Source organism: Hemiscyllium ocellatum, chromosome 20 (assembly GCF_020745735.1).
Source record: "Hemiscyllium ocellatum isolate sHemOce1 chromosome 20, sHemOce1.pat.X.cur, whole genome shotgun sequence".
Classification (NCBI taxonomy): domain Eukaryota; kingdom Metazoa; phylum Chordata; class Chondrichthyes; order Orectolobiformes; family Hemiscylliidae; genus Hemiscyllium; species Hemiscyllium ocellatum.
Genome location: NC_083420.1, coordinates 53,715,355 through 53,730,343, shown reverse-complemented (window position 1 = coordinate 53,730,343; position 14,989 = coordinate 53,715,355). Strand labels below are relative to the sequence as shown.

At 38.8% G+C, this 14,989-nt stretch overlaps 1 protein-coding gene across 2 annotated transcripts in view; it reads left to right on the top strand.

Moving 5' to 3' along the window:
• Positions 1-14,989, top strand: part of ift70 (intraflagellar transport 70) — an 80,005-nt gene that overhangs the window by 58,671 nt on the left and 6,345 nt on the right. For both annotated transcript variants that reach the window (XM_060840367.1, XM_060840366.1), the window contains 3 exons: positions 5,469-5,540; positions 12,407-12,510; positions 14,634-14,712. In XM_060840367.1, coding sequence (XP_060696350.1) covers positions 5,469-5,540; positions 12,407-12,510; positions 14,634-14,712 — 255 coding nt within the window. The remainder of the gene's footprint in view (positions 1-5,468; positions 5,541-12,406; positions 12,511-14,633; positions 14,713-14,989) is intronic.

Below are 14,989 nucleotides of genomic sequence, written 5' to 3'. Positions count from 1 at the left end.
GTCAAGACATCTGTATTGAATCACCATATCAAATCAATTCTAATTGTAAAGTGAGTTACTACATTTCTCTAAAATTATATAATTTTAAGGAATTGTTTTAAAGCTGGCATGGAGATCTATTTTTAGTGTCTCCTAGGGACCAATAATAATGAAAATTAATTATGGAAATGATGAATTAGATGAGCTAATTAAAGAAAGTATCTTGAAAACTGATTTTGCAGTAAGTGGTAGTACCACTTGTGTTGCACAGGTAAACTTTTTTTTTGCCTGTAAATTGCTGATTTTACTTTAAATTTTGCCAAGTTTCAGAATGAGGTGACTGATTTGGTTGGTTTAGCTCAGTTGTTGGATGACAGGTTTATGATGCAAAATGATGTCAATAGTGGGGGTTCAGTTCCCACACCAACTGAGGTTACCGTGAAGGGTTCTCTTTCACAATCTCTCCCTTTGCCTGTGGCATGGTTACCCTCCAGTTAAACTACCACCAGTCATCTTTATGTAATGAGAGAGCAATCTGGTAAGACAATAGTGACTTGACCTTTACACCTTAGTGCAAAGTTCAGGTGCAAACAAGCAGTCCCTGAAGAAAGCCTTTAAACTTGGTATCCTGATGGCAGAATAGGAGGTAAGCCTTTTATTCCCTCTGACGTTTTGCTGGTTCTCACTTAATCCCAATGAAAGAGCCGGTGTCATGCAGTAGAGATGCTTGCCATCACAAAATGGGAGGCATTTTTCAGTGGTGAAACCCACTGTTAGCTGATGATATGGGAAGCACGTATAAGACCCTCCTGCCCAAGATGGGAGGTTCCCCATCACAGCCATAGCTTTCCTATCCAACTCCAACTTGCTATGAACATAAGATTTATTGAGAACACAAAGGTGGCACAGGTATTTTTCAAGTGAAAATTTCATTTGTAAATATCCTTGGCTTCATTTTATTCATCTGTATGATTGTCATTTGTTGAGACTAGCTTAGGGTGAAATGTAGTGGCGCGACACGTGGTTTGCACACATAGGTGGCTATGAGGGCTAGGGATAGTTCTTTATTGTGTTTTTTGCCATCAGTTCTTTATTGCATGTTCTGTGGGACAAAGGTGAGCTTGCAAGTTCAGCGTGCCTTTTCAAAGCATTGTAAAGAAAATTTTCTGTGGGGTAAATTCAAAGCCCTTCAAAGACTCTGCTTGTCAATACTCTTGCAACAAATCCACTTGTAGACAATTCTGAACTATCCTTTGTCCTTCGAGGTGGTGGACATCACAGGTTTGGAAGGTAGTGTCGGAAGAGTCTTTGTGTTTTAACTAATAGTATAACTATCAGTTTACTGTGGCAAACTGAATAGTTTCTTGTCTACTTCTTAAGGAACTGTATGTCCTTCATACAGCATAGTGGAAGTTACTGTCAACAGTTGTAAGATGTTGAATGTTTTCTTAAAATTCATCCCAATTCAGCTGCGGGAGGAAATGTTTCACTGTGATCTTTTAGTTGGAATTCACTTACCTCTACATATCTGTACTCTTTCAATTTTTTTTCTTAAAAATGGAATCCAAAAATTAACTGGTTATTGGAACTGAAATTTGTTATTTTGGTTTGATTAGACTGTTCATAATATTCTATTCACTAGGTCCAAATAGAAAAATACACAAAGAGGCCATTGAACTCATTGGCATTACACCATGACTAACTCCAAAATGGGAGCTATCTGAATCTAATCCCACTTTCTTGCCTTTCCTTTACACCTTTTTGGATTCATTTCAAATACCCTGTTAAAACTATAACTTTTGCTTCAACAGTCATTCAAATAAAGAAGTGCAAATTTCAGTTTTAAAGTACAGAAGATTGGCAAACTATGTTGAAACATAATTTATAGACTATAAAATAGCTAGTGTCTGCGATAATTTCAATACTATTCTATTGGAACAACTGGAATCTAGCACACATGCAGGCTATTTGGCTTAACTGATCTGTGCCTATATTTATGCTGCACATTAGCTTTCCCCTGATCCATCACAACTTCTCCATGTGCCTCCAAATTCCACAGTCTTCCTTTTAAAGGTATTTCATCTAAATTGCCTATTCTATGTAATGGTGAATATTTTAGATGTCTGACCTTGATTTTGGTCTCCCCATTGGAAAACATTTCTCCATGGCTAGCAAACCTCTTCATAATTTCCAAGATATCTCTTTGGCCTCCACTCCACTTTCTCATTTCTAGAAAAAATAGACTACACCTGTTTAATCTTCTATCCTTTCACTTCTAGTATCATCAGTCTAAACCTTTTTTGGCCTTTGAACAATGGTGCAGTAGTGTTTACACTCAGACTTGTTGAAACTTTCATTACAGTATCCTTTTGTAATATTGAGCCCAAAACTGCACTGTATTCCAAATGTGGCCTGACCACATTTTGGGTTTAACCCAACTTCTGTGCATTTCAATTTTATGGCTTTAGAAATCAAACAATGTATTTTTGTGGTATTATCAAGCTCTGTCACTAATTTTAGTGATGTGCTCATTGTACCCCAAGATCTCTTTGTATCCTTACTGCATCTGCACTCCTTTAAAGCAGTTTGCCTCCTTATTCTTCTTATCCAAATGTTATAGCTTGCACTTATACTGAACTTCATTTTCCAATTACATGCATATTCTGCAAGTTTGTGAATGGCAATGTAGTTCACTGAAAATATTCCTGATGGCACCTACTTATAATGTGTGTTTGCACCACAATAATTCAACATCAGCATTTTACTTGTTGATTTTACCAGGTGAATTAAAAGTGACAATGCTAGTCCCATATTGTCACACTGTTCACCTCTCATATTTGGCATTTTTCAATCCTGATATATTGAAAATCTAATCCCAGACTTCCTTGAGTTCTGCCCCCTCCTCATTTAACTGAATGAGAGGGAAACTTGACAAAGGGGCTGAAGTTGAAGTTGAAGCCACAATCTTATTGAATAGATGACTTGTACTCCGTATGTTCTTGTATTTAATGCTGCATATCTCAATGATGTTGTTTTCTGAAGTTACTTAGTTCAGGCAATTAACCTCTCAATATCTTTAAGGAGCACAGAAGATAGGATCTTGTGTGATTTTTAACTTTATCCACCTCTGTCCAACACTGACACCCCCTCCTTGAATATCTGTAACAGCTGGACCTCCACAGCCCTGTGGTGAGAGAATTCCAACGACTCACCCTGAGTGAAGGAAGCCCTCTTCATCTCAGTCCAAGTGTACAACCTCTGTGGTTCTATTCCCATGTCCAGACACCTCCCGCCAACCCCCCTTCCCGGCCAGAGGAGATTGCCTCCCATTTTGCTACACTCTAGTGTAGGCCCATTCTCATCAAACCCTTCAAGGGATAGGACAAATCAGCCATCCGAGGAATCACTCTGAACCTTCATTCCATTCCTTCTGTGGCAAATATAGCCTTCCTTAGATAATGAGGCCAAAAGATACTCAGCCATTATACAGTTGCAGGAAGTATTGTTTACTCTTGCACTGACACTTTCTTGAAATAAAGGCCAATGCACTATTCGCTTTCCAAGTTGCTTGCTAACTTCCATGGGGCTTTCAGGAACTATGGACTCAAATACCAAGGTCCCTTTGAACATGAACAGTTACTAATCCTTCCCTGTTTAAGAAATTTCCTAAAATGTCTGTCTTTGTTACCAAAGTGGATACCTTCTCATTTTTTTTTTCTTTTTCCACTTTCTTGCTCACTTACTTGGCCTGTCTAAATTCCCTTGAAGCCCCCTCACCATGTCCTCGCAAGCAACATCCCCACCTAGCTTTGTATCATGGTCAAAATTGGAGACATGACATTTGGTCCCCGATTCTTAGGACTGTTTAATTCATTCAGGATGGAATTTTCCAACCTTCAGACTAAATCTGAAAGAAGGGATGTTGTGGAGAAAAGCCCATAGCCTACCTATTCGGTGAGTCTAGTAGAACAAATGTTCATCAGGAGTCTTTTGGTCTTTGGTGGGATTTCTAATGAAGTAGATTAGATTAGAATTCCTGACAGTGTGGGAATAGGCCATTTGACCCAACAAGTCCACAATGATCCTCTGAAGAGTAACCCATCCAGACCCATTTCCTTCTGATGAATGCACCTAATACTATGGGCAGTTGAGACTGGCCAATTCATCTAACGTGCACATCTTTGGACTGTGGGAGGAGCACCCGGAGGAAACCCACACAGACACCGGGAGAATGTGCAAACTCCACACAGACAGTCACCTGAGGCTGGAATCAACCCGGATCCCTGGCGCTGCAAGGTAGCAGTGCTAACCACTGAGGCACCGTGCCGCCCCCATTATGAAGCTGGAGCAGCATATCTGGCTCACTTAGCAGTCCTGGCCAACAACAGGCTGGCATCACCAAGAACTCACCAGATTATGCAAGTGGATATAGTTGCTGGCAGAATGCTACCCTCTGGAGTCCTAGCTGGAAGATTAAAGGAAAAAAATAGCAGGAGTTGTTTGGTCAGTTGAATGTTCTTGACATTGGGGGTTGCAGGACGTTGGGGGGGTGGGAGGGTGGAGGGGTGACTCTTAGGCTACACCCTGCCCTAGGTCAAGTTCTTCGGTGTTGCACAACATAATGTAGATCAAGGGGACCTCCATGACCAAAACTGACGGTCTGCCCAGATTGCTAATTAGGAAAGCGAGCTTTTTCTCTTCCTGTGTGGAGCTGAACTATCTTCAACCTGGCAGAAAGAGACCTTTGTTATTTACTCACTTAACATCGCTAATTGGCAGTGGGATGGGCAGGTTGACCATCAGCTTTACCAAACAGAATTTTATTTCTGAGCAGGCAATAGAGAAGTGGGATTTCTCCCCATCCCACCGATTATTTAGCCTGTCCCTGCTACCTTCATTGCCACTTTCAGGGAAAATCCATTTTGTTTTATGAAATGCAAATTAGAAATTTTGCACACAAATTCAACAATAATACTCCATGTTGTGCCATTTTGTCAACGTAGAAAAGTTACTTTTCCTCTTTCGCCAAGTTAGGTTTTGATAGATTTTGAAGTTGCTGTCAAAAGTTTACTCTTTCTCTTACGTGGGTAGATTGATTGGTCAATGAAATAGAATATGCTGTCTTCAAATAAACTAATGCTACTATAAGTCACTTTGTTGACCTTGCTTATACATAACAGACTGTACTATAACAACCGTTTTGAACTCGTGGAATAAATGAATTGTAACATTATAACAATTTGTATGTATTCCAATTGTGTTTGTCGTACTGTGCGATGCTTACACAAGTAATATTTAATTGTATTGCTTAAAGTGCTTTAACTGCTCATACCTTTAAATGTCTGATTTAATATTATGTACATTATAGTTGTCACTTTGCTTGCATTGATTTTGAGATCTGCTTAGGTGTAATTTATCCCCTTCACACTTATAATGCACTATTACTTTTCAGTTGACAAATACTGAAACTTATTCTATTTTGTTTCCAGATCTTGAATGTGAGTGCCATTGTCCTTGCTAATCTCTGTGTTTCCTATATTATGACCAGTCAAAATGAAGAGGTGAGTGAAAAACCCCCATTTACTGATGACCTATGGAAAAACAATTTTTTTTTTATTTTTACATTAACTACATTTGTTTGAATGTATGTGTCTTAGCTTCGGTCATTAAATTTGACATCTGATCACCTCCTCATCTTATGCCCTGGGGCAGCACACCAGTACTCAATTGAGTTTCAAAGGATAGGGGGAATGCAATCTAATTGAAACTTACAGCATCATATCTAGAGTGTATTTGGAAAAGTCGTTTTCAATGGTAGGAGAGGCTAGGACCCAAGGGTGTAGCTTCAGAATGAAGGGATGATCCTTTAAAACTGAGATGAGGAGGAATTTCTTCAGCCAGAGGGTTGAATCTGTGGAACGCATTGCCACAAAGGCTGCGGAGGCAAAGTCATTGAGTTTATTTGTTCATTGAGGGTAGGCTGGTAATTGATTGGTATGGGGATCAATGGTTACAGGCAGAAGGGAGGAGAATGGGATTGAGAAGTATATCAGCCATGATCAAATGGCAGAGTAGATTTGATGAGCCGAATGACCTAATTCTGTTCCTATATCTTATAGTCTTATGGTCTTATGACAGTCTTACTGACAGTCAGTTTTGATTCCACAAGAGCCACTGGTCTAAACATGGACAAAAGAGCTGAACTCCAGAGATGAAGAGGAAATGTCAGTATTTAGTGAGATTGCTTTGTGTAACCTTGAGGCTATAAATATTTAGAATGTTGTCCTGTGTTTTGTCTTAAGCACAATCACATGTAGAAAAAGAAAAGCCTAATAATAAACTATAAAGTAGATATTGTCAGTAATCCAGATTATTATGGTCAAGCAACTTGTGTGTCTAGACTGCAGTATGTGGGAGTTGTGAGCTTTCCTGAGTGGGCCTGTTTCCATAGATTCTCCAACTTGAGACTCGTTGGCTTAATGCATTGAGCTAACATGCAAGTTGGGGAAACGCCAACACAAAAGAAGGAGGGAGCAGTCTCAGAACAGTTTTCTCAAGACAACAGTCGTACTTAAGAGAAAGGCACAAATTCAGATCAGGATTGGTGTGACTGATAATGTGCTGAGTGAGGAGTATCCAGGTGAGAGAGAGAATGAAAATCTACAGAGCCTGATTTTATTCCTGAGATACTTGCAAATTAGTGCTGATTCGGAAAGAGAATAGAAAATGCTGGAGAAACTCAGCAGGTCTGACAGCATTTGTGGAGAGAGAAAAACAAAGTTAGCGGTTCAAGTTCGGTGACTCTGACTTTCAGTGACTTTGGAACCTGGATTGAAATGCTAATTCAGCTCCTCTCCTCACAAATGCTGCCAGCTTCACTATTTCTGCAGTGGTTTCTAATTTTCATTTCCTGCATCTGCAGTATTTTGCTTTTATTGGACTGAGAGCCTGTGGTGGAAGGTGTGATGGGAGAAAGAGGGTTTTCATTTCATGGGAGACTGACACCAGTGGAGCAAGAAGTTGTACCATTTGGATGGGCTTCACTTGGACTAACCTGAAGGCAGAATCCGAGCAGGAAGGATCTACATGAAGCTATTGAATGGCGAGCAGTTTTGAGGGGCCGAATTGCCTACTCCTGTTCCTATTTCTTATGGTCATATACATGGTCTTTAAACTGGTAAATGAGGAGTGAGGGAAAAATTTCAGGTGGTAAAGGTAATATGACTAATGGCTCAGAACGAAACATAAAGCAACGAGTTAAGTAACAGTCAGACATTTTGCTTTAGGCATTACAGGTATAGAATAAACTAAATGATGTAATTAAAACTGGGGAGAGAACTAAGAAATTTGAGAATATAACCAAGAAAAACAACAAGTTAATGTTGTGGGCTAAATAAGAGATTCTTATTTAGCCCACCTGTGAAAAACATAGTAACGTTAAATAAATTGCAGACATAAATTCAGCTTGAAGGGCATAACATTGTCACCATTACACAGAGAAGACTGAATTCAGGTCAGAGCTAGAAACGAATTATACCAGATTGAAGGTGTACAGAGTCCGAAGTCACACACAACAATAAGTTATAATCCAACAGGTTTATTTAAAATCGCAAGTTTTCAGAGCACTGCTCTTTCAAAAGTGAAGGAGATGGGCTCGGAAAGCTGGTGATTTTAAATAAATCTGTCGGGCTATAACCTAATGTCATGTGACCTCTGACTTTGTCCATCCCAGTCCCCCACTGACATCTCCACATCAAAGGTGTACAAAACAGTTAGAGAATGTGGTAGAGGATGAGAAGTAGCTATAGTGTTTACAGTGAATATGTTCACATGTAGGCTACTGTTAATGATGACCACCAGGAGCCATCTGTGCATACACTGCTCCTGTAACAACGGTCAACTGTGACAGGAATCTCTTTTGACATTATACCTCTGCGTGGGTCACATCACAAAAGTTGTGCATGTTGACATTAGTATACATAGCAGTTCCACATCATCTGAGTTTCTCTGAAGTGTTTGTTCGTAATAACAATGACTTTGGAAATTAACCAGAACAGTTCATCATTCTGAGGAATTGCTGACTATTCAGAGCAGTGAACTTCCTTTTTATTTAATTGATCACTACACTCAATGTTAAATCACATGTCGCTATTCTCATCAAAGTCCATGGTAATAGCAAAGAATTATTCACTATATTGATCGTGAATATCTTTCACGTTCCTCATTATACAATTGGCAACTCCACATTGTAATCAGGATCAGTTGATGCAATTCTCAGCTTTATTTTTAATGCAATATTTAGATTTCTGATGCTCAGGAATTTGACTCCATCCAATGAATATATGGATAGCACTGTCTTTTTGATAGATTTTAGCCGCTCTGTCCCTTAGCAGTGACTTAGCACTGGAATGCTCTGTTTGTACACATGCATGCTCATTGTTCCATCTAACAATAAAATTGTTGATAAATTAAGAATTTTACAGAAAGAATTAAGAAATATAAACAAACTTCAAACTATGGGACAGTTTCCATAGAGTGCAGCTGTGAAATGATATATTGTGTAAACACAGCAAGTTTACATTTATAGAGCAGTGGTGGTTTAATCAGGATTTTAACTTTGATATCAATTAGGGCTATCTAACATATCATAAAAGTTAGTGGAATTCTTGACTGATGCATCAAATTGTTTAAAGTTGTTCACAAGATGTGGACATTCCTGGCTAGCCCAGAATTTGTTGTTCGTTGCCCATGGATAGGTGGTAGTAAGCTGTCTTAGAGCTATAGAGTCATACAGCATGGAAAGAGCCCCGTCGGTCCAATCCGTCTATATCATGCCAAACATAATCTCAAACTAAACTAGTCCCACCTACCTGATCTTGGCCTAGATCCCTCCAAACCTTTCCTATTCATATATCCGTCTAAATGACTTTAAAATGTTGTAATGTACCTGCATCCACACTTCCTCAGGCAGTTCATTCCACACGCGAACCATCCTCTGTATAAAAAAAATTACCTCTTATGTCTTTTTTAAATCTCTCTCCTCACCTTGAAAATGTGCCTCCAGTCTTGAAATCTCCTATCTTGAGGGAAAAGGGAACTATCATCAACTCTATCTATACCTTTCATCATTTTATAAACTTCTATCAGGTCACCTCTCAACCTCCTACACTCCAGTGAAAAAAGTTCCAGCCTGTCCAGCCTTTCTTTACCAGTCAAACCTTCCATCCCAGGCAATATCCTGGTAAATCTCTTCAGAACTCTCTCTAGTTTGATAATATCCTTCCTACAACTGGCAACCAGAAATGGACACTATTCCAGATGTCCTACACATCCTCAACATAACATCCCAACTCCTATATTCAAAGGACTGAGCAATGAAGGCAAGCATACCAAATATCTTTTTAACCATTCTGTCTACATGTGACATAAACTTTAAAGAATTATGTACCTGCACCCCTAGGTCCCCCTGTTCTACAACACTACCCAAGGCCCCACCATTTATTGTATGTTTGTGGTACCAAAATGCAATACATCTCATTTTAATTGAACTCCATCTTCCATTTTTTCAGCCCATTGACGCATTTCATCGAGATCCTTTTGAAAACTTAGAAAACCTTCACTGTCTACTGTGCCACCAATTTTGGTGTCATCTGCTGTTCTTGAACTGTTGCAGGTCATGAAGTATGGGTACATCCACAGTGCTCTTAGGGAGGGAGGTCCAGGAGTTTGACATCGCAACACTGAAGGAATGTCAATATAACTCCAAAGTTAAAAATCACACAACACCAGGTTATAATCCAACATCTAACTGATAAAGGAGCAACACTCCAAAAGCTAGTGCTTCCAAATAAACCTCTTGGACTATAACCTGGTACTGTGAGATTTTTAACTTTGTCCATCCCAGTCCAATACCGGCCCCTCTGGTTGGGTGGTGGTGGGGGTAGTGCATGAATTAGTCAATGTCAGCACTGGGGCTGTAAGGAGCCTTGGGAAAGAGGAGAAGGTTATGAGTTGGCATAATGGATATGAGGGGTCATTAGGTTGGAGCATGATTTGCACTTGAAGGGAGCACAGAGATGATCAAATATTGGGGATGAGGGCTAGAGGACCTAATATCTTACAACACAACCCAAACAAAGCCTCAGCAAATTGAGGTGGACCTTTTTACTACCTCATCGTAGCACTTGACAGGCCCTGTGTCCATTGTAATAGGCCTAAGTCTATCTCTCATCCACACCCCAGTGTGAAAGTCATGCTGTCGCTCAAGGCCAGTGTGCCAAATTTGGAAATTTCCTGACTCCTGCTACTCTCTTCACTTCAGGCTAATCTATGCCACTGAAAGCCAATTGCATCATCTAAAAGGTAGATGCATTGTGACTGGCTCAGGTGCTGGAAGCTGTTGCACAACTCATTCTGAGGTAGAAAGTGATTGAATAATGAGATAACAAGTAAAAAGTGGGTTTCAAGATTTTGTGATGCTTCCTAAGAAGCATTTCTTGAAGTGCAGAGGTTTAGAAATGCATTCCATTCACTGCAATCCAGCATTTCCTCCTTTCAAATTCTCAGGAGGCAGTGAAACCAGGCAGCTGTGGGAGTCAGTGCTAGGATATGAATGCATTGCTGTGAAAAGATTAATTATCTCCCATAAGTGGTCAAGGCCAGCAAATTCATCTTCAAATGCCATAACCTACTAACAGCCTTATTTGCCGTTCAATGGAGCATATTCTCATCATTCACTCAATAATCTCCATCAAGCAGAATTCATACCTAACATACCTTACCCACACTCCACCAACATTTATGTCTGTACCATGAAGTCAGTCACTTCCTAAAGTGAAAATCGAATCTGCTTGTTCAGTGTACTGAGTTTAATTAAGCCAACCAATTTGTAATGCAAACCTGTATGTCCTATATACCCTGCCCCTTCCCTCTACCGGTGAGAATGGAATCTGTTGCAAATGGGAACAGGCCTTACAGATGAAATTTAATGTCATTCATTCTAGCTCTGAAAAAAATCTATTAGCTAGTCAATTATCTTAATGAAGTTTGTTGGATTTTTCTGTGCTTCTATTTTGTATTTTCTTATATTGCAACTGTTACTGTACCTCAAAAATATTGCGTTGTTTATAAGGGATATTATAAGGTTGTAAAAAATGCTGTATGAATTGCATGTCTGTCTTTTCTTTCTGCAGTTTTTCACATTATCCTTACAGATGGGAAATGTACTGAGGTTTTTGATTAGGCCAGGAGTCTGCAGTTTCACTAGATTCCTCATACTCTGTTGTCAGTTGCGCATTCCTCAATGTGTATCCATACCCTTGGACTTGTTAATATAGTATCAGCCAAAGAATCGGATTTAATGGTTTCTGCTCCAGCTCCCACAGCTGTGGACTTACTGTGGAGTTACTGAAGGATTACTTCTTAATCCTCTCCTATTCCTCATAGACTGATAGAATAGGCATTCATGTATCGTCTAAAGAAAAGTGAAATATTTGGATTCCAAACTCTGTTTAAATTAATTCCAGGTTTCTTCCTTGATGATCTTTACCCCACTCAAAATCTCTTCTTTTACAATTAGGTCGTTCTGCTATAACGTGCATTTTGTTAATGCAAATTGGCTATAGAGCGATTGGCAAATATGTTTCTAAAGTGGAAAATTTAAAAATATGTGTTGACTATAACACAATTTTATTGCCACCATTTTAAGTGCTATTTTAATTGCACAAATTTTATATGGCATGGGGTCACACAAGAACGCATTCACCCTATATGAGAAGAATCTATATTAAGCTACTGAAGAACTCCTTTGCTCTGACTTGTGTTCCCATTGGGGTCTTCCACAATGCCCCGCTGACCCATTCAGGGTCCTGCACTGTTAAAATTCACTTCTTCTTTCTCCAGCAATGCCCCCAGTCTGGTTCCCTGTGTTGTTTAAATTTGCTCCAGACTTTTCTCATGGAGCTGCACGATTTGAATTGAACTCTCACTATCATATGTTTAACATAACAGTGTCTTCACTTCAAGCTGCTGAATTGACAATGATACAACTTTTTATAGCTTTGTTACTAGCTATTGTTGAAAAGTGTTACATGTACAATGTACACAACACGTATAAATGCACAAAAGTTTTCAAATCATTCTGGCTGCTGAGATAATGGTCATGTGAATTGGTAATGTGTAAGGGATGTATTATGGCAAAATATGCTTCAGTGAATTCATTTTAAGTCCTGACTATTGAATGTTTTCCCTCATTGCCTTTATTGCACTTTTACATTTAGCACCACTTACAATACTATTATTCAAATATATGTTTTGAATTTGGTCAGTCAATTGGAAATAAATGTGTTGGTTTTATGAATTGATTACATTAGGTTCTATATTCATTTAGATTATTTTGTCATAATGTTTGCATTGTCTCCCTTGAAAGGCTGAGGAGCTAATGAGGAAGATTGAAAAGGAAGAGGAACAACTGGCATATGATGACCCTGACAAAAAAATTTATCACCTCTGCATTGTTAATCTTGTAATAGGGTAAGTCGTGTGTTATTTGACACTGGCATATAAAGTGCAAGAGCTCCGCAATCCCATGCAGCATATTAGAGGTTTTCATCTCAGAAATCAATGATAGCATGAATGGGGTTGTTGCTGCAAATGATATTCAGGAGGGTGGAATAACTTCCCAAAGTAGATGCTGACCCTAAGCTGTGATCAGGAAATGCAGCTTGTGTCACAGTGGACAGCAGAGCTTAGTTAATACAAGCAGCAGTTGCACTAAGAAAACGATTGAGGTTAAACATTTAAACAGCAGTTTTAAAGACATATGAATAATATGCAAAGGAAATGAATTTCAAATATTTGATAATTTAATTGGTAACAATTAAAAGTATGGACTAATAAGTGATTTTAGAATTGTTATAAGGAAGCAGTTAGAAACAGCACATTCTGAAAACTCTTCAGTTCTGTTAATGTCAGGAAAACTGCAACAACCAATCCTTTCCATCAGCTGAGTATTGTAGCTTTTGTAGTGTGTTGCCAATACAAGGTGGCCACCAAAGATGGTGACCGGTCACCTTCACATGTGACGGTGGCCGTGATAATGTACAACTATGACAGAACGTTCTGGCCATTCACCTGATCCTCCCATTGGCTGCCGCTCCCATCCCCTTTGCCCCAACATTTGGATATTATAAAGAAGTTTTATTTGGAAATGCTCCAAATGTAAAGTAGAGAACGCTTGCAATAAAATTCACAGAGATGCACATTTTAATGTTGTGAAAATGTTTGCTGAGTTCTATCCAAAATCCAGTCATCTCGGGTCACTTCAGAAGGTCTATGATACTTCAAATGAATAAGACTGGCACATGTTAGAGAATCTCACTGCCACCTGATTTAACTTGCTTCAAATAATCGTGTTTTGGGGCAATCGTGCCAAGATAATGCACAATTTTTTTCAACTTTGGAAATCCAACCAATATTGAAATCAGTACCTATTTGTTTCTACCTTCCAATAAACAAGGTGGCCTCAATAATTTGACTTTTTTCTTTAAATCACAAGTAGTTCAAATTAAGTACATATCCATAAAATAAATATGAACATATGAAGCATAGGACTATGTGGTGTAAAAGCTATATATCAGAGAATCCCTCCAGTATGGAAGCAGGCCATTCAGCCCATCTAGTCCACATTGACTCTTCCAAAGGATACCCCACCAGACCACCCCATCCTTGTAATCCTGCATTTCCCATGGCTAATCCATTTAACCTGCACATTCCTGGACTGTTGGAGGAAACCAGAGTACCTGGAGGAAATCCATGCAGACACTGGGAGTATGTGCAAACTCCACACAGACAGTCACCCCAGGGTGAAATTGAACCCAGGTCCCTGGTGCCATGAGGCAGCAGTGCTAGCCACCGTGCCACCCCTATTGCATCTCATTGTGAATCCTTGAGATACATTTTATTTATAGTAGCAGATTTCCTAATGCTTGGATCATGTAAAGTTTTATATCAAGTTACCTGTCTGTCTAATACATGTAAATGAGGCTAGTTAGCAATCAAGCTGTAATTATTGTGGAGCGAGGAATGTTTGCAGCAGAAGGGCCTTCTAAATATGTAGCTCCAGAGCAAATAAAGATATATTTCTTACCTCTTCAAATCATGTATAGCACTTCCAGCATTCATAAATGGATAATGTTTAATATTTTATGCTATTTGGCAAGCAAGTATTTTGTGATAAAAGGAATGAATTGTTTCAATCAAATGGCATTATATTGTCAGAGAAGAGGGAATAGTCTCATGCTAAAGGGTGATGAAAATAGCTGGAAGTGGAGCTCAGTGAGGTCATTTGCTGCTGCTTATGGAAATCAAGACAGTGGAGGCTTTGATGGAAAGTTTCAGAATTTGTTTTTTTTTAATTATTTACATATTAGAATCGATGACAAATACATATTCCTGTCAACCCTGCTTGGGTTTTGATCCAGTTGTTAAGTGTCCGATTACTGTAAGGAAGTTAATGACTTTCTTTTAAAACAAGAAATAAGTGACTCTGATAGAATTGCTTCATTTATAAATTGACGCTTTTAGTAATGAATTCGTATTGACCTTTACAGATGTAGTGCTCTTTATATGTAGTTTTATGTTCTCAATTCTCTCAGGACCTTATACTGCGCTAAAGGAAATTATGAATTTGGCATTTCACGAGTAATAAAGAGCTTGGAGCCATACAATAAAAAGGTAAGATGAAACAAAAATAGCACATTACATCAAGTGAAAACTTCTAACCAAGTAGGGCTTCCAAAATATCCATTTGATATTGAGAAAAATTTGGGTAATGTTGTTAGTCTACAAAGTGAATCCCATGAACCTATTTTGTTAATCTAATTCTGGCTTTCAAATTTATCTCTTTACTCGAGATAATGAATGCTTTAATGTAATCATGACTGTTCGCTTTTAAAAAATGCAAAAATGCTAAATAAGATCATAAGATGAAGGAACAGAAATAGCCCACTCA